At 49.9% G+C, this 25,105-nt stretch overlaps 1 protein-coding gene across 1 annotated transcript in view; it reads right to left on the bottom strand.

Annotated features, from left to right (window-relative positions):
• Positions 1 to 7,116: 7,116 nt before the first annotated feature.
• LOC102964688 (L-gulonolactone oxidase) overlaps positions 7,117 to 25,105 on the bottom strand; it is a 34,037-nt gene continuing 16,048 nt past the window's right edge. The window contains exons 7-12 of the mRNA XM_015544219.2: positions 16,565 to 16,672; positions 15,650 to 15,726; positions 10,218 to 10,367; positions 9,199 to 9,363; positions 8,617 to 8,707; positions 7,117 to 7,843 (exon numbers count right to left, since the gene is read on the bottom strand). Coding sequence (XP_015399705.1) covers positions 7,715 to 7,843; positions 8,617 to 8,707; positions 9,199 to 9,363; positions 10,218 to 10,367; positions 15,650 to 15,726; positions 16,565 to 16,672 — 720 coding nt within the window. The 3' untranslated portion in view covers positions 7,117 to 7,714. The remainder of the gene's footprint in view (positions 7,844 to 8,616; positions 8,708 to 9,198; positions 9,364 to 10,217; positions 10,368 to 15,649; positions 15,727 to 16,564; positions 16,673 to 25,105) is intronic.

Here is a 25,105-nt window from a genome sequence, read left to right as displayed (position 1 = left end):
ACTCTGAAGTTTGCTGGGACCCAATCTGTCCATCCTCTTTCCCCCTTTGCACGGTGGCCTTGTTGAGGGTCCTTGGATGTCTCTCCATCCCTGACAGAAGTCCTGGCCTGAGGCACTAGAAAAACCAAGGCAGGACATGAGATCACCAAGGTGCAGGGATGAGATGTGGGGAATTCTGGCAGGGGGACCATGTGCTAATCGGCCCTGGGTTTTTGGTTTCTAGGATTATTGGAGCAAAGTGGGAACAGTGCCAGATGTTCTGAGAAGAGAGGGCTTAGTATCTGCCTGGTAAAGGGTGGCACCACCAACCTGCAGTTAGGCCTTGTGCTGACACTTGATGGCCTTCTGCCAGGGAATTGTAACAAAAAGGAATCTGCTCACTGCATGGTGAAATGACACCGGAATTACGCAGTGTGCAGCTTGTGCAACTGTACCAGTAGCTGTGGGCCAGCTAAAGTGCTCTACAACTTGGGCCAATTGCTTCATGTAATTCCATTAGGTCCCACGGTTACTCTCTAGGCACATTACAAAGGCTTCCAGGAGTCGCCTTCATTAGAAAAGTGTGTGACCCAGGGGTCTGGATGAAAGAACATCTGCCCTCTGTTCCTTGTGCCCCACAGGGGCTATTGTAAGGGACCTCGGGTTGCCCACCCTTCTCAGTGAAGTAGCAGGGAATAGAGGAGGGGTGAGAGCCAGGAAGCTGCCCATGATGCGGAACAGAGCTCACCACTAAGTGGCGGTTGTGGGTCAATGGAAGGCCATTTGGCTCGGGCTTCACTTTCCCAAAGGGCCTCCAATTAGGCTTTTGACGTCATCTCCAGATGATCACAGAGTCACGATGACAGGATCAAAGGAAAATGCTCACCATATAACAGTACCTTTGTCCCACCGAGAGGGGGCTGGAGGCTTGGACTGCTTGGCAGGGGTCTAGGTCAGACAGAAGGACTGCTCTCTACGGGTGTCCAAGCGAAGTTCAAAGGCCGACCAAGGAAACTATCACCCTGTCTACAAGGAGAAGAGGCCACCTTGCACTAACCCTCTCGGTGACCAGACCAAGCAAGACCCCGCCCCACCTCAGATAACCTCAAGATAGCTGGAGCAGGGAGAGCGGAGGATGGGAGGGGTCCAGAGCTGGACCACGCCCCTTCCTGTTCTCTCTGGGCTCTCAGAACCCAGGGCTGGGGGTGTGCCGGAGGGTAGAGTGTGCCCCTCCCCTCCTCCCCCCCTCCCCTCACAGGGGAGGAGAAGAGTCTAGGTTTGGGTATTAGACTGACATTCTAAAGTAAACAAAACGGACTGTTTTATTAACTGTGATGTTTCCAGGAAGTTAAACAGTCTGCTTGAGATGTTGTTTAGTGATGGGCACAGTCCTTAGAATGAATCAGATTATTTCATGTTTGTGCCCCCAAATGAGTTGAAACTCCACAATTAACAGATTCCAGAAGCTCTTATCCACAGTGAAGCATGAGGCCCGGACAAGGAGTGTCGTGGGGAGAGGTCACTTAAGAGTCAGGCTGCAGAGATAATTGGGGCCATTTACTCACAGCCATGCAGCTGGTAAGTTGGCAGAGTAGGGATTGAACCCCGATCTGATTCTGCCTCACTGCCCCGTTCTAGCTGCTCAGGCCCCCCCACGTTCATAACCTATCCAGACCCAGCATTGCCTGGTATCTTCTAGCTGTAAGAGAGCAGCTTGGCAAACCCAGGAAATACGAAATCGTTCTGAAGGCAATGTGAAAAGGACTCAGGTCCGCAGCACTTATTAAAGGAATTAATGATTACCAAATCAAGTAGTGTACTATCAGTAAATGCCAGACCGCATGGAGCAGATTTACGAGGTTAATAATGAACTCTCTGTTTGCCTCTGGGAGATTCTCAACCCCTCGGTCATAATCCTCCAGGTTTATGGCATCGCTCAGAGCTGTGTGGGCAACAGCAAATTGCCCACTTCCTCCTGCCCACGCCCACCGCTCTGAGGCCCATTCCCTGACAGCCAATGTTTGCCTTCAACCTGTCGGGGTCGCTCCAAGGTGGGAAGAGCTCACTGGGGCTGGGGTCGGGGATGGAGAGGATGCCAGCGTTACCTGCCTGCTCTCATCCCTTGCCTCCAGCACGTGGGGGAGCAAAGACGCTGACCTTGAACTAGTACCAGACATTCCCCCCTCAATCTCCTCTTGGTCTCTTCAGTAACTGGTGACAGGCGGGCCACTTACTTCAGCCTTACCTTCATTAAGAGACTTTTGACCTCTTTGCATATGACGGCATGTGTATAAAATCACAGAGATGCACTGACGGCATCAAAGGAAGGTATTCATTCTCCAAATCCAAACCTGCATCCAGTCACCAGCCCACCCGCATGGAGTGCGCAAGGTATTGACCTTTAAAATAATACCCTGCAGTTATCTTGAACATCGTTCTCTCCCTCCGTGTGGGTGTAAAGGCATTCATTTGTGGATGTCAACAGTGAAAAAAACCACACCCAAATTTTGATAATTTTCTTTTGGAAGTTTCTGGAAATGTCTAGGTGTCTCTGAAGAGCCCTGCCGCGTGGGGAAGCAAACCAGGGTCAAACTAAGATAAGTCAGGCTCGGGTATGCTCAGACTGCTTTATTCTATGCTCCTTTCATCCATGGGTTCAAGGCCCCTTGGGATTAGGGTACTCATAGCTATGTTTCCACCTTCCATTCCCCCGTTCTTGGATAGCTCCTGCCTTGGGCCTCATTTTTAACTGGAGACCTTCCTTGTAAGATCTTCCTTGTAGGGGACCCAGGAACCTCTTCTAAATTTGAAACTTATGGTTGCATAAAGAACTCTTCCCAAGGGGGACAACAAAAAAGAGACTCATAAATATGGAGAACAAACTGAGGGCTGCTGGAGGGGTTGTGGGAGGGGGATGGGCTAAGGGGATGGGCTAAATGGGTAAGGGGCATTAAGGACTCTACCCCTGAAATCATTGCTTCACTATATACTAATTTGGATGTAAATTTCAAAAAATAAAAATAAAAAATAAATAAATAAATAAATAAATAAAGTTAAATTATAAAAAAAAACAACTCTTCCCTCTCAGCGACCCCCTCTCCCCTGCTGCCCGCCCCCCCCCCCCCCCCAGCGCCTCAAGGTCTGCTCCCTTCTCTGTGGCATTTCTGGCCACTTGTTAGTTTGGGACTAGCCAGCTAGGCAGTTTAGGTCAGGGCCAGGCTGCTTGGTTTCCGCCTGGGTACCTTAGCTGGGTCAGGACGGCTGCCACAGGGGGGCACCATGAGTCCCGTTCTGGGGCTGACAGTGGCTGCTGACCTTGAGGGAAGCCCAAAGTGGTGTTGCAGCTCCACACACCGCCCCCCCCCCCACCCCGGGCCCTCCACGCCCGTGCCCTTCGATGCCCCCTCCCTCGAGTCAGCTCTATCTACCCACCCCCTTATCTATCCTCTTGGCCCTGCCCATGAGGTGACCAGGTTGACTCAGTTTTGGGTTCTCCCCATGCAGAAACATTTGCAAGTGAAGTGAGCCATCATCTGTCTTGGGTCTTTAAATGTCTCACGTCTTTGCATTTGGGGAGACTTTCTGGGTGGAGATGCATCCTTCTGAAACCCTCAGAGCTCACCGGACCCCTCCCATTCTTGGCTCCGCCCTGTGGGATGAAGGGCTGGGTGGCTACCCGAGGTGAGAAGCTGCCCACAGTTCACTTGCTCTACTTGGTGGGATATGCACCTTTTCTTCTGGCTGGTGACCTCTCACCCCAAATGTAACCTTGAGACCCCTCATGGCTCAGCAGCCCCGATGCTGCACTACAATTTAGTTTCCCATTGGCCCAGGGGAGACGCTGTTCCTCATCCTTCCATCTGTCTCTTTAGATGGTGCAGGCGGTCACTGTCCAGTGTTACAAGCACAGTCTCGGAGCACAGGTCCCAAGCTCAGCACCCATGACTTTCCAGGTCTCCTGAGATGAGAGTGTTTGCCAAGGGGGCAGAGCTGGCTCATGCTACCTGAGGCTGACACCATAAGGGGCCGCTGGGAGAGAAGAGAGGTCGGCTGGTGGGAATCTGGGATGGAAGTAAAGGAGGAATCAAGGAAGGAGAGCAAAGTGGATCAGTACACATGACTCAATGCCAAAAGGATTCTGCAATCAGAATCTCTTGGTGGGGCAGCTGAGCGGCTCGATTGGTGAAGTGTCCATCTCTCGATTTCAGCTCAGGTCACCATCTCATGGTTGGTGAGTTTGAGCCCTGCATCAGTTCTCTCTCTCCCTCTGCCCCTCCCCTGCGTGCACGTGCATGTGCATGCACACTCTCTCAAAATAAATCGACTTAAAAAAAAAAAGAATTTTGGGGAAGCATGACCTTCAGGCATCAAAAGATCCCAAGTCAAAGGAAGAGTAAATTATCTTCCTCAAAGCCTGAGCCAGAAAAGACATCTGGGTTCTCTGATAATTAGAAAGTCTATTTCCAGAATATTCTTTTGCCCTAGCGTTCCAGGAATTGAAGTTTTACTGAATCTCAAGGTTTCAGACATAAGCCATTGCACTGTGTGTCCCTTAATATCTGTACTTCTCCTGCTGGGGTAGATGTGAGGGGCCAGAAGACCACAGAACAAACATGGTACTCCTTCCTAGAGCGGAAATGCCATTTAAAGATTTGGGAAGTAAAATATTACTCAAAAGCTTGAAACAATTACATAATGAAATAGAATGCAACATTCATAGATTTTAAAAATTCAAACTCTCGAAAATAAAGGGCTGCAAGACATACTTTGGTTGAAAGGCTTGAAGACGCTGCCTTTCTTAACTTGCTGTGTGGTGTTGGACACATTTCTTCACCTCTCTGAGCCTCAGTTTCCTCAACTGTAGAACATGAGAGATTGGGCTCCATGATTTCCAAAGTCTCAGGCTTTTCCCTCCTATGCTTGTCTTTTTATTAACTTTACTCATCCCTTATGTATCAGTCAGGGTCCTCTGGAGAAATAGAACCAATTCGTATTTCATATTCATGCAAGAAATTGGTTCATGTGATTTTCCCAAGCCTGAAATCTGTGGGGCAGCCACACAGTCCGGAAACTCAGTCAGGAACTTTCGAGGCAGAGTTTATTATTCTTCCAGAAACCTCAGTTTGTGCTTTTAAGTCTTTCAACTGATAGCACAAGGCCCACCCACATTTTTGAGAATGATTTCCTTTACATAAAGTCATCTGATTGTAGATATAAACCACATCTACAAAACATGTTCAGATCAATACCTAGATTAAATAACTCAGTGTTAGAGTGTACTAAGTTGACACATAAAACTAGCTGCCATACCTGTGATACACATTTCCAAGCAGGACCAGTTGGTGCTCAGAAGGACGCTAAGCTTGGGGAGCCTGGGTGGCTCAGTTGGTTAAGTGTCCAGTTTGACTCAGGTCATGATCTCACAGTTCGTGGGTTCTAGTCCTGAGCCAGGCTCTGTACTGACAGCTCAGAGTCTGGAGCCTGCTTCAGAATCTATGGTTCCCTCTCTGCTCCTCCCTTGCTCATGCTCTGTCTCTCTCTCAAAATTGAATAAATATTTTAAAAATATTTTTTTAAAAAGGATGCTAAGTTTAATTTAATTCTCTGCTGTCAGGAGACCTGTTGAAATTTTTTAATTGTTTTGCTCTGGGACCTGTGAACTATATAATCGGTCCTGCTGAAGGGATCGTTCTGGCTCTCATAGTCATGAACTTGGTTCTGGCTGAAGTAACCTCCCTGAGGAAGTGGAGTCCAAGTGCCCTGGCCGGGTCTTCATGGCTGTGCCACTCCCCTGACACTTCTTCTTATCTCTGCTGTTGCTATTTAATGTCCTATGCATGTTAATTTTGTTTCCCTGAACTAGAATATAAATTTCTTCATTGTTTCTGGAATAAGAAATATAGCACATAAAGTTTACCATTTTGTGTTATTGTTTTATTATTAAGTCTACAGTTCAGTGGCATTATCAAGCACATCCCCATTGTCATGCACCCAGCACCAGCATCCAGACTTTTTAATGGTCTGGAACTGAAACTCTGTCCCCATTAAATATTAACTCCCTGTTCTCTCTCCCCCAGCCCCTGGCAACCACCATTTTACTTTCTGTTTCTATGAAGTTGACTACTCTAGGTACCATCTCAGTGGAATCATACAGTGTTTCTCTTTGTGGCTGGTGTATTTCATTTAGCAGGATGCCCTCAGGGTTCACCCACATAGCATAGGCCAAAGTTTCCTTCCTTTTCCAGGCTGAGCAATATTCCATTGCATGTATGTTACACACTCATTCCTTCATTCATCTAGGGGCAGTTGTGTTGTTTCCACCTTTAGACAATTGTGGATAATGCTGCTATGAACATGGTATACAAATACCTCTTCGAGGCCCAACTTTCAGTCCTGGGCATATACTCGGAAGTGGAATTGCGGGATCATATGGTAATTCTATGTTTAGTTTTTTGAGGACCCACCATACTGTTTTCCAGAATGGACGCACCATGTTACATTCCTACCAACAATGTGCAACAGTTTCACTTTCTCCACCTCCTTGCCAACACTTGTTATTTTTTGGAGGTTTTTTTGGTTTTGTTTGTTTGTTTGTTTTAACAACAGTGACCCTAATGGGTGTGGTGATATCTCATTGAGGTTTTATTTGCACTTCCTTAATGATTAGTGATGCGGAACATCTTTTCATGTGCTTACTGGCCATCTGGATATCTTCTTTGGGGAAAAGTCGACTCAAGTCCTTTGCCTATTCATACATCTGTTGTTGTCATTGTTGTTGAGTTGTTAAGAGCTCCTCACATACCATGGATATTATCCTTTTATGAGATAGGAGATTAGCATATAAGTTTCTTGAGGTCAGAAACCTGTCTTAATGTTCTCTTAATCCCCCCAAGCACCTGACACCTACTGGATGTTCCATGAATGCTCACAAAAGAATGATCACAAAGTGTGGTAGGTCAGAGGCAAGTTGAAACTAAGTTTGCAAAAGGAATGGGAAGGACATTTTCCAGGCAGGCTCAAGACCCATGAGCTCTGGAGGGAAGCCAGGAAATTAGGGAGCCTCCTGTTACCTGGAGATGAAGAGGAGGGTGCAGAGAGTGAATCAATTCTTGGTCTTTATTTAAAAGAAGGCAAGGAGAGTCCCACTCCCCAAACATCCCCTGAAGCAGCCATGCTTGAAGGTCAGGCGATGGGAGGTCAGGGGGACGGGGAGAAACTGGAAGAGGGCAGTCCCAGGGCAGGTGGGCACGCACCTGGGCATCTGAAAAACCCTCAAGGGTGACAGGAGGCAGGACACAGTACACAGGACTGCTGTGCCCAGACACACGTTAACGGGGGCCCTGGAGTCACAGACAACTAGCCGGCAGGTGGAAGCTGTGAATGACCGAAGGCCTGCCCTCTTCAAGAAACATAACATTTCAGGGTTTCTCTATTTCCTGGGAAAGAATGTGGTGACTGTAGGTTCGGGGAAGAGGGCTGCCGCAAGGAGATGTAGAGATTTGGGTGCTCTTCCTTGCATGGGGTTGTTGCAGGGATAAAGGAAGGAAGAGAGTGGGGAGCCCTGCCTAGATCCAGGCTCACGGCTGTGGGTGGGAGCAGCTGTGGGTGCCGTGGCAGAGGGCCCACGGAAAGAGGTCTGCTCCCCATCGGGCCAGTGGGGACATTGAGCCTTCAACCTCCTGGAGGTGGACCTGAGGGATGGGATGGGGTTCGCTCAATTTATTCTGTTTCTGCTTCAGTAGAACACCTTCTCCAGATACGCATTCAGGAACATCCCAGTAGGGTCCAGCTTTTCTCGGATGGCACAGAACTTTGTAAAGGCTGGATACATTTTCTCAAAGTCCTTCCGGGTACAGTTGTGGGCCTGTGGAAGCAACCAGACACAACAGACCTTGTTCCCTAGAGCTGACGTTTCAGTGGGGCTGCAAACAGGCAGCCTTGTGTCTGTATGCCTGCACACGTGACCCTCCCACCCCCAGGCACACACACGCGTGAATGCGCACACATGTATCCACTTAACCGCACGTGCGTGCATGCATACAAAATGCATGTACCCATACCTACACATGCATGTGTATGTGTGCACACATATGCTTGCACACACAAGCATGCATGCAAGTACACACATAATGTAAAGACCCAAACAGAAGAGAGGAAGTTCTTGGAAGGTAAAGACGGAAGGTGTTACAGCATTAACATTAAACTCTGGATTCCCTTTACCACCCCACAGTATGACAGTGGAGAGGGCTCTGCCCCCAATTCTATTGCTAACTAGTAAGTCCCATCACTTCTGAAGACTCTCAGTTTCCCTATCTGTTAAAGGGGCTCACTGACTCCTGCCTTACCCTGCTCACAGAGGTTTCCATGAGAATCGAATAAAATGAGAGATGAGAAATTTCTCTGAAAACTCTCAGGGCGACTTCACGGAGTACAATCACTGAGCTATTGGAACATGAATGTTGGGGGAAGCTGGGCCTGGGTCAGCCTCCTTCCTGTGACTTGCTTAGCCCTTGGATCCCAACTTCTGAGCCTTGGTCAGGCAGATGAACAGGGAAGAGAGGCGCCCTCTGGTGGGCCCCAAGCTCACAGCAGCTGCCAGGCTGATGGCCCTGTGAGCCACTCCCTGGCAAATCTTACCTTGGCCCAGTGGGGCCTGCCCCCGACCTTCTTCATGATGGTCTCGTAGGCCAGCCAGTAGTCCAGCCGTGGTATGTCCTTGCCATAGGGCCTGGTGGGGAGCAGAAGGAGGTAAGGCCCTGTCCCTGCCCTGAGCCCAACGCAGGGCTCAAACTCATGAACCATGAGATCACGACCTGAGCCGAAATCAAGAGTCAGGTGCTTGACTGAGCCACCCAGGGGTCCCCTTCTCTGCTTAACTGAAACCCGGCTTCAGAATCCTTCTCAGCACAGCATTTCAGGCTGTCAGAACCATCAACTAGGGTAGGCACATGAGACGGCATGCAATTGCCGTTGCATGACATCCATCTCACACAGGGTGGCTATTCACATGAACGTTACCTATTGATTAATATGAATTATTGTAGTACTACGGGGAGGAAGTGGGAGTTGTAGGAACGCAAGGAAGAGAGACTATTTTCTGCTGCCAGGATCAAGGAAGTCTCGCTAGAGAGGGCAGCATCTGAACTGGCCTTGAAGGAGGGTCTTTCTCAGCTGAGGGGCTGCCTCCCCCAGCCCCACCGCTCCCAGCGAGCCAGTCACCTGTACATGATGATGTTCATGTAGCAGCTGTCCCTCTGGAAGCAGGGGCTCAGCAGGATATCATCCCCCCGGGTGAAGCGCACCTCCACGGGAAAGTGGGCCACCATCTTGGGGTGGGTCTCCAGCACGGCCTTCAGTTCCAGCAGTGCCTCCTTGGTCTTCTCTCTGCACGCAGCCCAGGGGGGCAGAACCCGGGCCTCGGGAAAGGGCCTCCGGGAGCCATCACACGAGGCTCTGCATGCCTGCCCCCCTCCCCCAGGGACAGGGGGCTCCCGGCTTCTAGGAGGCCCACGTTTAGCGGTTGCTCTCAAAGTCCTCCGCGTGGAAATGGAGCCTGTGAGTGTCTCCGCTGGAGAGCTGCGTCCTGCTCCTGGTCCTGCCCTGGGCCCCCCACCCAGTCAGGGGCTCCTCTCAGGTGTCCGGCCCCAGCTGCCCCACACCCCTGGCCTCTTCCTTTTCTGACAGAGTAAAATCAGCCTGATTGCAACACTTGCGCGTGTTCTAATATTCCCGCTGGGAGAGTGGTGCCCCAGCCCTTAAACACTGTAACAGAGGTCTCGCCTAAGCCCTGGGCACCGCTTCCCCCCTGTTCCTGGAGAGAGACAGAGAGGGGACTCAGAGAGAAAGCTGGGGCTACAGACCTCACCTAGGTTCTTACCTGGGCTGCCGCCCAAGGCAGAGTCCCAGCCCCTGGCATGCTAGGTGGGCGCTGCCCCTCGAGGGACTGAATGTAGGGGACAGCTCTCCAGAGCAACAAGAAGCTGGGCAGGAAGCCCCACACTCCGCACCCAAGCCTGCCGTGACCCACCTCCGGGCTGCTGTCCCCGCAGAGGTAGAACAGCTTGGCACAAGGGTGCCGGAAGGGGACTCAGCCTCCAGTTTGCCCCCTACTCATAATGGATAGGTAGGACCAGGAGCCTGGTTGGCAGAGTACACATCAGGGCTGCGTGGGGCACCCTTGAAGGGGGTCCCTTGGACACTGACCACCCCCCCTGCAGCCCGGCCGGCGCGGCCCCTACCTGGGGATGGCCCAGTCCTGGACGTGCTGCTTGAAGCGGCACTCATAGGTGAAGATCTCATGGCTGAGGTTGCTGCTTTCCCTCTTCCTCGTGAACAGGAGCCAGAAGAAGAAGCGATTGATCCAGCCCACGAGGCCTGGCAGGAAGGAACTGGAGGGGGCAGGGCAGAGGGATGTCAGTAATCATACAATCCAGCATTTAGTGAGTGCCGCCTGTGTGCTTACAAATCTTGTGGCAGGGCGGGGGGAGGGGAGGAGGTTCCGTCCAAACCTCTGCCACTCCTGCTTACCTGCGGCTTGGAAACCTTCCTGGGGATGCAGATAGCATTCCAAATCACCCTCCCAACACTTCCAGAAGCCACTTCTGGATCGCCCCCATGCATGCCACTACCCTCCTAGTGAGGGCTAGCTGGTTTTCAGTGTTTGGGGTTTTTTCCTTCTTAATTGTGGTAAAAAAAATTGCCTAACATTAAATTTGCCATCTTAGCCATTTTTAAGTATGAGGTTTAGCACTAAGTGTTACGTATATTCACATTGTTGTGCAAGGAATCCCCAGAATCTCACAAAGCGAAACTCTGTCCCCAGTAAACAAGTCCCCAATTCCCCTGCTCCCCCTGCCAGCCCCTGGTGACCCTGATTCTACTATCTGTCTCTATAAATGTGACTGCTCTGGGGGCCTCACGTAAGTGGAATCATACAGTATTTGCCTTTTGTGACTGGCTTATGTCACTTAGCATAATGGCCTTAAGGTTCATCCATGTTGTAGCCTGTGCCAGAATTTCCTTCCTTTTTAAGGCCAAGTAAGATGCCATTATAAGCGCAGACCTCATTTGGTTTATCCACTCCTGCACTAGACACTTGGGTTTGCCTCCACCTTTTGGCTATTAAGAATAATGCTGCTGTGAACATGGGTGTGTAAAAATGTCTTTAAGACCCTGCTTTTTTTTATATATTCAATATAATTTATTGTCAAATTGGTTTCCATACAACACCCAGTGCTCAACCCAACAGGTGTCCTCCTCTGTGCCCAGCACCCACTTTCCCCGCCCTCCCACCCCCCCATCAACCCTCAGTTTGTTCTCAGTTTTTAAGAGTCTCTTATGGTTTGCCTCCCTCCCTGTCCGTAACTTTTTTTCCCCCTTCCTCTCCCCCATGGTCTTCTGTTAAGTTTCTTAGGATCCACATAAGAGTGAAAACATATGGTATCTTTCTCTGCCTAACTTATTTCACTTAGCATAACACCCTCCAGTTCCATCCACGTTGCTACAAATGGCCAGATTTCATTCTTTCTCATTGCCAAGTAGTATTCCATTGTATATATAAACCACGATTTCTTTATCCATTCATCAGTTGATGGACATTTAGGCTCTTTCCATAATTTGGCTATTGTTGAGAGTGCTGCTGTAAACATTGGGGTACAAGTGCCCCTATGCATCAGCACTCCTGTAGCCCTTGGGTAAATTCCTAGCAGTGCTATTGCTGGGTCCTAGGGTAGGTCTATTTTTAATTTTGTGAGGAACCTCCACACTGTTTTCCAGAGCGGCTGCACCAGTTTGCATTCCCACCAACAGTGCAAGAGGGCCGCCATTAAGACCCTGCTTTCATGGGGCACCTGGGTGGATCACCCAGGTGAGTGTCTGACTCTCGGTTTCTGCTCAGGTCATGATCTCAGGGTCAGGGGATCGAGCCTCATGTCAGGCTCTGCACTGAGCGTGGAGCCTGCTTGGGATTCTCTTTCTCTCCCTCTACCCCTCTCTCTTGCTGTTGCTCACATTTTGTCTAAAAACAAAAGAAAACAAAAAAAAAAAACCAAAAACCAGAGAGAGAGAGAGAGACCCTGTTTTCAATTCTTTTAGAGACACACCTGAAGAGGACATCAGCCCCGAGGCTGGTTATAGGGGCCTGTCCAGTCATCCCACTCACAAACCCAGCTCCTGCCAGCTCAGGGTCCTGGGAGCTGAACTGGCTCTAATCATGCCAGCTGTAGCGTGTGCCTCTCCTGGAGTCACTCAAGACTCCTGGTAACGAGGCTTAGTTTGACTTCTCCCTCCCGGCGGGTAGCCTCTTGTTAGAGCCATGCTCCCCAGAGGCCTGTCCCTGGTCTCATCCCGGCCGCCTCATTGTCTGTCAAAAATCCTTTCCAGGTGCTCAGAGCACCTCATGGGGGTTACAGAGAACAGCAGACCCAGACCCTTGCATCTTGCCACGTAGTGGGGGCACCAGGAGCCTTTGTGAGAAGGGAGGGAAGTGATGTCTAGTAAACAACCCAATTGTTGCTAGTGGCTCTACTTTATGTACTTGCAAACCACAGCTCAGAGAGGCTTAGCGATTTACCCAGAGTCACACAGCAGGGAAGTGAAGGTATGGATCAGAGTCCAGGGCCCCTTGAGTCCAAAACTCATGCTCTTTCCATGGCCCCAAGCTGCCAAGTTTCCGGGGACTCAGAAAGGGTACATGGGTACTTGCTTCAGGGGCGGGGTAGGAGACGGATGCCGTCTGTCTCAAGGCAGATGCTCTCTGGCGTCTTAGAGGCCAGCTGGCTGTGGTGGGGCTTCCACTGGCCCCCGGGAGTAGGGCTGTTCTAACCACAGGAACTGAGCTTGGCCTAGGCCCTGGGTCACCCCCAGGGACCTGTTCCCAACTGACAGCCTGCCTTTCTGTCCTGGTCAGCTATGGCCACCGTCATTACTCCCACAGTGGACCACTACTAAACTCCTCAAAGACAGGCACCAAGCCTTTAATGTGGCATTTCTTACACAAATATCTAGGGGCCTCCTCTAGGTGCCAGGCATTGCTTGGGGCACTGAGGATCAAGTGTGACAGGACAGGCAGGGTTCATGACCTTGCAGGGACACAGTGAGTCTTACTGTGAAGTAGCCGTTAAACCACCAAGTACAATCTGTTATTCGCCATTCATTCCCGCACCTCTGGCACACGGCTGAGTGTGCACCCCAGAGCTGCGGGGATGAGTCTGGATGGATACGGTTTCCAGAAGCAGCTAAGCCAAAGCCCCACGGGCTGAACTCAGAGGCTGTGGAGCTCTCACAGAGCACCCACTTGGGCCAGGAAGTGGCAGCTGTGATTTAGAGCCCAATTTATTTGCGCGCTCACTGGGATCGGGCTCCACAGGCACACGCACATAAAGCTGCCGAGAGGCTGTGATAGAAGCTAGAGGGAAAGCCTGGTGGGGCATTTTCCACTCTCACTCCCACCCATAACCTGCTGGATCGTGGTCCCCAGGCCGGCTTCCTCCTTGTCCTTTGCCTGCCCAGATGCATTAAGTCCTGTGTTGAGTTTCTCTCTCCTAACACCTTCCAGGCAGTTAGTCACTCCAATGTGAGTCCCATCCGTGCACCTGTAGCTCCCCTACCCTGAGGAGACCCGATGCCAGGTGCCAAAGGTCTCAGCCACGTCCAGGACTGACAAGAACTCCAGCTAGTTTCCCAGGTCCTGTCATCAGTGCCACCTTTGATGGGCTCTTATGCCCTTTCAGTAGGCAAGGATTTCTTATGAAGACACCGTCCCAAAGGTAAAACAACAAACAGCTAAATTTCACTATACTAACATTAAATACATCTAACACTAAAATTTTTTTAAAAGCCATAAAAGTGAAAGACAGAACAAACAGGGAGGTATTGCAGCCCAGAAACAGAGTGCTCAAAATATATACATAGAACCCTACAGCACAATAAGAAAAAAATACCCACCCAATTTTTAAAAAGAGCAAAATACATGAACAGGTGCTTCATAGAAGAGAAATCTAAAGGATCAATATACTAAAAAACCACACAACCTTACAAGTAAGCATGGAAATAAGAATTAAAAACCACAGTGAGATACTATTTAATACACGTCACATGAAAATGTAAAATTTCGATCTCGACCAGCTTGTGGGGCACAGAGAATCTTACAGTGTGCGGCGAGGTCACTGGGTATAGCCACTTGGGAGAACAATTTGATCTGATAAGCCTGAAGATACTCATGCTCGATGACCCAGGAATTCCACTCATGAGTATACTCAAGACAAAAAAAAAAAAAAAAAAAGCATCAGGAGCAGTGGTTGAGAATCCTCACAGCAATATGGTTTGTAATGGCAAAAGAAAGAAAGAAAGAAAGAAAGAAAGAAAGAAAGAAAGAACAAAAGAAGAAAAGAAAGGAAAAGAAAAACGAAAAAAAATCTTGGAAATAACCCAAATACCCATTATTAGGAATATGGATTAAAAAAAAAAGAATATGGATAAACGCATTGTGATAAATGCATACAGTGAAAAATGACTAATCATTATTCATCACAGCTATCCATATCAACATGGATAATTATCACTATCGAAGCTGAATTACCAAATTTCTGATTTCAGGATTCATAAAACTAAAATATAAATAAAAGCAAGGGAGTGATAAACATAAAGTTCAGGGTAGTGATTACTTCTTGGTTACCCCTTGGAGAGTGTGGTCTGGGACTTCATAAGTCCATTCCTGGGGTGCCTGGGTGGCTTAGTCGGTTGAGTGTCTGACTTTGGCTCAGGTCATGATCTCGCAGTTCGTGGGTTCGAACCCCGTGTCGGGCTCTGTGCTGCCAGCTCAGAGCCTGGAGCCTGCTTCAGATACTGTGTTTCCCTCTCTCTCTGCCCCTTCCCCCGCTCATACTCTGTACTCTCTGTCTCTCAAAAATGAATAAATGTTAAAAAATTGTAACATAAAGACCATTCCAATTGTACTCATGTTGTTTCATTTCTTAAGCTGGTGTGGTGGTAACCACGTGGATGCTTATTATATTACTCTTTTTTTTTTTTTAAGAGAGAGAGAGAAAGAGTGAGTGGGGGAGAGGGGCAGAGGGAGAGAGAGAGAGAGAGAGAGAGAGAGAGAGAGAGAATCTTAGGCAGGCTCCACACTCAGCACAGAGCCCAATATAGGGCTTGATCCCACGACCCTGGGACCATGACCTGAGCCGAAATCAAGTCAGACACTCAGCTGACTGAGCTACCCAGGCACCCCACGTTATTCTTATTATTTTAATATGTTTTCTATATTATTTTGTATAAAACTTTTCAAAAAATTTTTATATCATGTCATTCCATGTCTTGGCTGGATATAAAGTTACCATTCAAGAACCCATGAAACCTTCCCCATCGCTGAGAGTTACGTATCTACCAGCAGACATGGAGTCTGAGCATAAGCCTAGATGTCAGGCTGGGAAGGGGGTAGAAAACAGGACATTATGAGATTTACATCACTTGGGGGCCAAAGAGTGGGACGCGGGCACTGGCATTTTATAAAAAGCTCCCCAGGTGATTTGAATGTGTAGGCAGGGTTGAAAATTCACTGCCCTAGACCCTAATTTACATGCATAAAGGCCAGGGTGTTATTCTTTTGGTGGACCACATCCTCAACAGCACATGGCAGATGCTGGAAGAAGGTACCTTGCATTCCTACCTGATCCAGAGCAGGAACTCCAGTAAATAGAATCCAATGGCATAGTCCCAAAACCAGTTGGCTGAAGAGGAGGGGGGCTGGGGAGAAGAATCTGTAATCAGTTCAGGGCCAGAGCTCAGTTGCTTTCTGACCTATTATCATAGTGTCCCCCTACAGGGAGGTGTGTCCAAGAGTGGCTGCATGTGTGCGTAGAGGGGGTGACCCACCTGCCAGGACAATCGAAAGCCTCACTTCTTGGTGACCCAGCCAATTTGCATGCCCCACCCCTTTCGTTTCCTGCATATTTATGTCTTTAGGTATGTTTTTATTTTGCACAAGATGACGATGTGCATCTGTCCCTCCCCTTCTGAGCCCTGGAGGCAGGTGTCCAGCGATCACCGTTTACAAACCCCATGCCAGCCCTGTAACACACAGTAAGTGTCATCGCTTTTGCCTGATGTGGCCCATCAATGTTCATCCTAGGTGATGGTTTTGTGTTTTTCTGCTGAGAAGCAGCTCATTGGCTAAGGACATGGAGGAGAGACAAAACTGTTGCTTTCCTCACCTGTCCAGGTGGGGGTGGGCAAGACGGGCGTTGGAGGGAAGGTGGAGGTGGTCCGAGGGATAGCCCAGCTGCCTGGTACTCTACCTCATCCTGTCCTGGCCTCCCCACACCTCTGCTCCCCTCTCCCGCATCTAGGCTGTCCCCTGACCTCACTCCTGCACATCCTTACCTGTGGTCACATTAGACCCTTACTGGGCCAACTCTCCTTCCTCCTTCCACCCTGCCGCCTCGCCTGCTTCTGTCCTCACACTCAGTGATGCCCACCTTCGTTTTCCCTCTCACACCTCACTGACCACCCGGGACAAGGACAAAGGTCAGCCACCCTGGGTTCTGCAGGCTGTGCGTGAGGACGGGAATGATGCTGTCGCTACCTTGTTGGTGTGGTCCTGGTAGATGACGCTGACGTTCTCGCTGTGCGGGAACCAGAGGAAGCGGAAGTATTCGGATTTCTTCAGGTGGCTGTCCAGGTTGTCGAGAACCTGACCTCGGCAGAAGGCAAAGGGAAAGACGGCGTGGGTCCAGGCTGATGGCGGGAAAGTACTGGAAGTCAGGGCCCGCGGGTGCCTCAGTTTCTCCCCAGCAAGAGAAAATAGTTAAAATTGTCCTAGCGTCATCAATGGCATGGAATGTGGCTTGTAATAGGCTGGACATCAGTGGTCCTTTTGCATGGTGACTTCCCCCAGCAGCTTAGAGGATAGAGATGGTTTCTTATTTGTCCCGGCTTGAACAATTCCTAGCGGTATGAGTTTGAGCAAGGTACCTGACACCTCTGTGCCTCAGTTTCCTCATCTGTAAAAGAGGACTAATAATAGTACCCCTGTCAGGACTGGTATGAAGATAAAATGCGCTAATGCCTAGAAAGTGCTCACGATGGTGCCACGAACATGGTAGGCACCGCATAGACATAAGCTGTTGCTGCTGCTGCTGCTATTATTACCCTTCCATTGTCATTCACTGTCACCATCATCGTCCTTTATCTCCATACTGCCTAATACATCACAGGTCCTTAAAGAAATGAACAGGAGAGGGGCGCCTGGGTGGCTCAGTCGATTGAGCGTCTGACTTCAGCTCAGGTCATGATCTCACGTTCCGTGAGCTCGAGCCCCGCGTTGGGCCCTGTGCTGACAGCTCAGAGCCTGGAGCCTGCTTCGGATTCTGTGTCTCCCTCTGTCTCTGCCCCTCCCCTGCTCATGCTCTGTGTCTCTCTGTCTCAAAAATAAATAAAAACATTAAAAAAAAAAAAAGGAAATGAACAGGAGAAGCTTGCTCTAATATGGCTCATTATTGCACTCCTAGAGATGAGATCACGGAGCAAATCATGTCTCCCTAAAACCCATCAAGCAGATACAGGACAATTTCTGAGCCAAAGGGTAGACAGATTTGGTATTTGATGGGAAGCTGGGGATTGGGGAAAAGCACCACTGGTCTTGGGGTGAGTTCCGGGTTCGAGTCCTGGTCTGCAGCTTACCAAGCTGCACGACCTAGGAGGAGCCATGTACCTGAGCTTTGGTCTTCCCGTCAATAACATGTGGGCACTGGTGCAATGAAATAGATAATCTACATCAAAGCTCCCAGGACAGTGACTGCCATGTGGCATGTGCCCGAAGAACAGTTTTGGTTCTGGATTTGACCAATGCTAGCACACACACATCTAGTGTTCCTGTCCTATCCCCCCGAAGTCCCTAGCCGTGACTTCCAGAAAGTCCTTTGAAGCCTCTGGGTAGCATCTCTCCATCTGTAGAATGAAGACAGTAATACTTCTCTTTCCTTCCTTCCTTCCTTCCTTCCTTCCTTCCTTCCTTCCTTCCAGGGCTGTTGTGAGGGGCAGGGGAAATCAGGGGTTTGAAAGCACTGTAAACTCAACATGTGAGGGAGGGAGCAGGAAAGATGGAGGAAAAACAACAATAACACAGCAGCTTACTGACCAAATGCACTGTGGGGAATTGGGCACCCAGCAGAGAAAAATGGCCGGATCCAATCACGGGTCAAGACGGTGTCCAAAGAGGTTGGTACGCTCGAGGTAGAACGGCCATTTCCACCGTCTGGCCAGGAAGGAAGGTGAAGCCAACATGAAGCACTGAGATGAGCCCCTCTAGAACTTACATGTGGGGTGTCTGAGAGCAGCGGAACTTTGGAATTCTGGGTCTCTGCCACGATTGTCGGGGAGGCCCCCTGACCAGCTCACCAGGGCATGGTGTAGCCGGGGATATGGAGACGGGTGGATGATTGTTGCATTCCAGTGATCTGCCTGTCGTCTTCCCCCTCTCCCACCCCACTCCAATCTGTTGGTCACCCTGTTGTATTTCTGCAAATGCCTCCCCAGTCTTCTCCTGAGACCCATTGCTGCTGCTGTGAGATAGTCCACACCTATCACCGTACTCCTGCATTCGCCTCATAATATGCCCCCTTTCTCATCTCTCCAGACAACTTCTACAGAGCATACGCAAAACACAACTCAGAAATCCCCAGCAGCTCTCTACTGCCTAAAGAATAAAGCTCACACCGCTTAGTTCAGCATCCGGGACCTCCGTCCACAAACACTGTCCAATACAACAGCCCCTGTCCACAAGTGGCCATTGAGCACCTGAAAAGTGACTTATCCGAACTGAGATGGATGTAACTTAAATGCTCCTCATAAAGCCATCTCTTCCCCTTCTAAGTGGCTTCTAATTATATTGCATCCATCCCAGAATGACACTGCAGCTCTTGAAGCATCCGTCTCTGAAATTGGTCAATAGTCTCTTATAGGTCAGGGACTATCTCGTCCATCTTTGGTCCCTGCCAGCACAGAGATCAGCAAAATTTTTCTGTAAAGAACCAGGCAATAAATATTTTAGACTTTGGGGGCCCTATGGTCTCTGTGGCAACTATTTAACTCTACCACGGTAGCATGAAAGCAGCCATAGACAATACATTAGCAATGAGTGTGGCTGTGTGCTAATAAAACTTTATTTACAAAAACAGGCAGTGAGCCAGAGTCTGCCTGCAGGCTCTAGTTTCCCTTGCCTTAGAGCTGCTGGCACAATGCCTTGTACAGAGAATGCCGGAGGACACTATCATTCCTTATTTGAAGAGAAAGGCCTTTCGTGCCATGCTGGAGGCTCAGGAAAGGTTGAGGAAGAAACTCCAGAGCCCCTGTCACTGTCACTTCCATCCTGACAGGGCAATGGACCCATGGTCCACAGGACTCTTCTGTGGGAAGCCTCTGGGCAGAGCTGACGTTCCCCTGGGAGAGCCAGGAATACAGCCTGGTGACTTGGCCTGGAGGGTGGGGCTGGGACACTGGAAAGGAGAAAACCCCCATCTCCTCACGTTTAGCATCCTGGGCCATCCCACTCTATTGCCCAGAATCCAGCAGCAAATGTAATGGCGCCCTTCTCAGCTCTAAGAGGTTTATGTCCAGCCTTCTTTTACCTAGAATGGAGTGACGAGAGTCACGAGAGTCACCCCATTACATTTTGTGCCTCTGTCCTGACACTGGTCATTCTTTTCCTCCCACAGTAAAGAAACAAGGCATGTCTCCCCCCCCCTCCCCACACACACACACAAAATTATAAGCTTCTAGAGGCACGAACTATGCACGATTGAGCTCTGGACTCTCCATTACCCCTAACTTAGCACCAGGTTGGCCGCTGGATGGTGGAACAACCTTGGGCCCCACCCCACTGTGGATTAAATTCCTTCAGCACCCACAAACCACCCTAACTGGAGGAGGACTGTTCCTAGGATCCTTGATATGACTTGTGTCTCCTGGGAGCACCATCATAGACCTTTGGGTCCCAGAGGAGTCTCTTCCTTGACACATTACTGGCATGAAGGGTTCTGGCAGGTTCTGTCCCTCCAGATTTAGTCCTTGTGGCACTGCTGAGTTGGCTCCCGGGAACTGGCTCTCAGGCTTGTGAGCAGAGGGCTTCCAGTGTGATAGCCGGGGATTACCTGGCATCAGCTGACGGCCACCCCAGACAGTGGTCGGCATCTGGAAGCTGCTGACAAGGACGGTGACACACTGGGACCAATACTGCTTCCTGGGGTGCTGCAGGAGGGCTGAGGCAACAGCCAGCTGCACTCATCACATCTCATTATGGTTTGGGTGACATAAAGGGCAAAAGGTTGACAATAATTTCTAAAATCTTCATGCCTTCTAACCGGTTGTGATTCCATGCCGACCCAGCTGCAAGAGTCAGAAATGCTGAGACTTTGTCAGAAAAGCTGTGAGGGTGGCCTCTTTCTAGGCACCACAAAACTGGACAAGACTTCTTTCCAGCTCTAGAAACTGGATTCAGTTCTAGAACTGGATTCCAGTTCTAGAAACACTGATTCCAACTCTCCCTGGGGTCCGGGAATGACCCCTTCCCCTCATGTGGCTTTGAACAGCCTTCAGAAATCATGCAGCAATGTATTTAAGAGAATCAGTAATGTGAAGCACAGACTTGACAGACCACCGCACAGCACAGGTGGGAGGAGTTGGTGAAAATCCCAGAAAAAGATGGATTTTTAATACATTGCCGATCAACCGACCTTGAGTAACCTTGTATTGAGCACTGCCATGTGTTCTGTGGATGCTGGGGAGCCGGAGGCCTCAGATAAAATCCCTGCCCTCCAGAATGCTAATCATCGAGTAGCAAAAGGGAGGGGGACCGTTTCAAGAGACGGTGGCAAATGGTCATGAGCAAAACAGAGTAACCAGCACCTGTCACCTGGAAAGTCAAGCAGTGACTCAGATTCTGGGATCTACTCACAGAGCAGGTGTCAGGAGGTAGCATTCTCTAGAAATAAAGCCAGTGGGGGTTCCTCTCACTAAGGCCATTAAGAAAGCAAGGGCAGGGGGTTCACCTGCTGTGTTGCCTTGAGTCCTGGCAACAATCCCATGGGGCCAGTCAAGCTCTTATCCTCACCACACACTCAAGGAATCCAAGCTCAGGGGAGTGAGGAGATTTGTCCAAACTCATAGAAGGCCAGTGAAGAAACTGGGCTTCAAACCTGGTGGTCTGACTTGGGAGATATGTTCCAGCTTCTACACCGCACCCCTCGTGATGGGTCCGCTTGGGTTCTGTTCCCAAGTTCAGGGCTGGAAGGCCCATGATGGGGATTTCATAAACACACGCCACACAGAAGGCAGGATATAGGAAAGGAAAGAGGAGAAAAGGAAAGGAAAGAAATGTAAGGGAAGGAAAAATGGTGGCCCCACTAGCTTTTCACACCTAACTTTATGTACAAGAAGCAATTGTCCTCCTTCGTCCTGGCTTCCTAACTCTCACTTCTCAAATGCTCCTCGGGAGCCCAGGATCGGCCAACCTGGAGGGCGTGGCCATCAGGAAAAAGCCCATGCCCAGAGAGGACACGATGCTGGGGAGCTGTGTGCAGGCCCGATGTAGATGCAAACACTCAGGGAAGCACGGTTTGCACCCCCAGGGGAGGTGGGGCAACTTCCTATGAACCCGAATGGTAAGAAGCCACGAGCAGGTACCCCGATGCAGGAACAGGAGGGTGCGCTGTCTTCCTAATGGTTGTCAAAATCGTCATGCCTCCTGAAGGCTACATTCAATTATTGTTCCTTTTAGAGTCCAGGAATCCTTTTAGATTAAAAGCTTAACCTAAATCCTTTTAGCTTTAGATTAGATCCCAGGCCAAGCAAGAGTGGGGAGAAGTTGATCTAATGATGAGTTTCTGATCCTTCCTCCTCCTCCGTGGGCTTGTTTCCTTCGAGGGGAGCAAGGCAGCATGCCTGTGTTGTGGATGTGCACATCCTCTTAGCTTTTCCTCCTCAGTATTCACAGCCTCTCGAAGGTGCCCTTTATTAAAGGCTACTTTGCGTGGAGAGAGCAAAAGCAAATGGCAGAGGAGGCCGTTTATTGCCCACACCCTTTGGAATAAATCACAGGGCTGCAAATGCCACCAACCCTCTGTCCTTGTTTATGGCCTGCAACTGTGGCGAAGGCTGTCGGCAGGGCATGACAGAAGCTGCTGGGCCTCTCGGGGAGCCGAAAGGGAGGGATCCACAGAGTGCTTGCTGACTCACAGCGTCCTGCTCCGTGAGCCCTCTCGGGGTGAGCTGGGGTCTATGTCGGAGCAGTGGGGGTGTTCCCACAGGGCTCATGCCTCTCCTCACGGATGATGCCAGAGGTGACCCTCTGCCTCCAGAGGGTGGCGAGGAGGTGGGACAGCTTTGTGTCCAAGCTCTGCACTCACTTCCGGAATGTCAGAGCTGAAGAAGACCTCGGGGGCCACCGACTTTGACCCTACTTTTAAAAAATAAAGAAAATGGCTCCCCCCAAATGGGAGGGATTTGCTCAACCTCACACAGGGTAGCAGCACAGCCAGCCTCGGGGGCCCTGCCTCCCTCCCTGGAGCCTTTTCATTACATCTTGTTGAGTGTTTATTGCTGTGTAATTGTGTGTGTGTGTGTGTGTGTGTGTGTGTGTGTGTGTGTGTGTGTCTACTTTGTCTTTTAGGGGAGGAAACTGCAATTGCTACCTTCAGGTGTCATCACAGCCTTTCAAAATCAAAGAAGTTGAGGGGGTGCCTGGGTGGCTCAATCGGGTGAGCGTCTGACCCTTGATTTCGGCTCAGATCATAATCTCATGGTTCATGAGATCTAGCCCTGCGTCAGGTTCTGAGCTGACAGTGCAGAGTCTGCTTGGGATTCTCTCTCTCCCTCTGTCTCTACCCCTGCCATGCTCGCTCTCTCTCTCTCTCTCTCTCTCTCTCTCTCCCTCCCTCTCCCTCCCTCTCAAAATAAATAAATGAACATTAAAGAAAGAAAAAAGTTGGAAGCTTTGAGAAGAATGTGGCGCATTGGCTAGAGTCACCTGGAATTTTCAAAGATGTCACATCCAAGTTAGAAGTCTCCATGTTGAGATAAGTTGGAGGCAAAAAAAACTCTTGAGCTCTGGACAGACACAGAGGCCAGCCAGAGTGTGTGTGTGCACGCACATGCCTGTGTGAGTGTGTAGGGGGAGGATGGCCTGAGATCAGCCTCCGCTGGAACCAGGACTTGGCCATAATCAGTCTCAGTCAATCTCAGCCGGGTCAAAGGAAGAGCCAAAAGAGGACAGACCAGGTCTTAGGAGACCATCCATCCACTCAGCCACACTATCCTGGTAGGAACCTGGGGGCCAACCCTACTGGCAAAAAAGAAGCCATCTCTTTATCTCTGGGTCAAAACCTTCAGCTTAACAAGTTCTGCCCTACATGAGAGGCAGGAGAATAGATTCAACAATAAAGCACATTACAGCCCCTTTCTGCTTGAAAGTGCTCTGTCCTGCCCATCTCCCCTCCTCGTTGGTGATGCTCACCTGTCCCTCAAGCTGCCTCACACTCCACTGAACCATCCTCACCAAGGTCAGCTACAGCCTTCCGATGACCAGACCAGTCAACACCCTGATTCCCCATGGCATTGAACCTTGTTGACCGCTCCATCCTGGACACCCAGTATCCCTTGCCTCTGTAGCCCTCTCTAACCCATCCTCCTCAGTCTCCTTCTTGGCACCCTTTCCATCCTCTCATCCACTCCCTTCTCACCCAAGCCCACTCTCTCTGGGTGACCTTGCCACCCTGCGACCAATCACTTAGGGGACCGGTGACCATCACTTTGGGCTGAATTGTACCCATTCACATTCACATACTGAAGTCCTAACTCCCGGGACCTCAGAATGTGATGACATTTGGAGACAGGGACGTAAAAGAGGTAATTAAGGTTAAATGAGGTCATTGGGTGAGCCCTGATCCAATATGACCAGTGTCCTTAGAAGAAGAGATTAAGACACAGATATGCACAGACAGGAGACATGGCAAGAAGACAGCCATCTGTAATCCAAGGCGAGAGTCCCCACAAGGAACCAACCCTGTAGACCTCTTGATCCAGTCTGTGCTATTTGTTACTGCAGCCCTAGCAAATTAATACAACTCCTCAATCTGTATCTCCAGCCTCCGCCTCCCGCCTGAGTGCCAAACCTGCAAAGCCAGCTGCCCTCCAACACCTCCACCTGAGGCACCTCAAACTCGAGTTCCCACCCCAAATTCATCATCTTGTTCCCCACACCTGCTGTGCCTCCTGGACTCTCCACCCCGGTGGTAGGGCCACCATTTCTGCCTCCTGCCTCCCATTCCACCACTCCGCGCTCAGCTGCCAAGTCGTATTGGTCCCTCATCTCAAACATCGCTTGAGGGGCACCTGGGTGGATCAGTCAGTTAAGCACCCTACTCTTGATTTTGGCCCAGGTCATGAGCTCGTGGTTGGTGGGACTGAGCCCTGTGTCGGGCTCCATGCTAACAGTGTGGAGCCTGCTTGGGATTCTCTCTCTCCCTCTCTCTCTGCCCCTCCCTCCTACTCTCTCTCTCTCTCTCTCTTTCAAAATAAATAAATAAACTTTAAATATCGCTTGAATTTGTGCCCTAAAAAAGTGGACTTGGCTCTGTATTTCAGTCCCTTGGGTACCTTTCCAGGCTACGCCTACTCTACGTCATTCTCTTCTGAATCTCCCTCACAGTACTGACTCTGGTCAAACATCTCTCTGCCAGGTTCCCTTTGGACTTGATGGTTGTTCTGAACTATTTCTTTAGCTCCTGGCCAGGCCATCTGTCCTGGCTAATGTCTTCAGTTTCAAGCCCTGGAGCAGGCTGCCTAGTCTGTCACTCCTGGAGCCCCAGCTCCAAGCTTCATTAGCCATGTCAGCATATATGGTTAACCTCAGAGTGGAGACCAAAATGGTCTCTCTTTGTAACCTACCCCTGCGTGCATTTCTATAATTCTCTGTCTGTTAAAAACACTTTAACTGAGGAGGGCTGGAATGCTTGGTTCAGAAGCAGTAGGGATGAGGGAAGTTGGGGGCTCTGTTTTCTCTTCTCAGCCAGTCTAGGGGCAAGAGAACCTTGAGGGGTACAGAGGACAGAAGGTGGGAGCTGCCAAGGGG

Source organism: Panthera tigris, chromosome B1 (genome assembly GCF_018350195.1).
Source record: "Panthera tigris isolate Pti1 chromosome B1, P.tigris_Pti1_mat1.1, whole genome shotgun sequence".
In the NCBI taxonomy this organism is placed as follows: Eukaryota; Metazoa; Chordata; class Mammalia; order Carnivora; family Felidae; genus Panthera; species Panthera tigris.
Note: the sequence above shows the minus strand (reverse complement) of the source record. Positions and strands in the feature narration are given on the sequence as shown.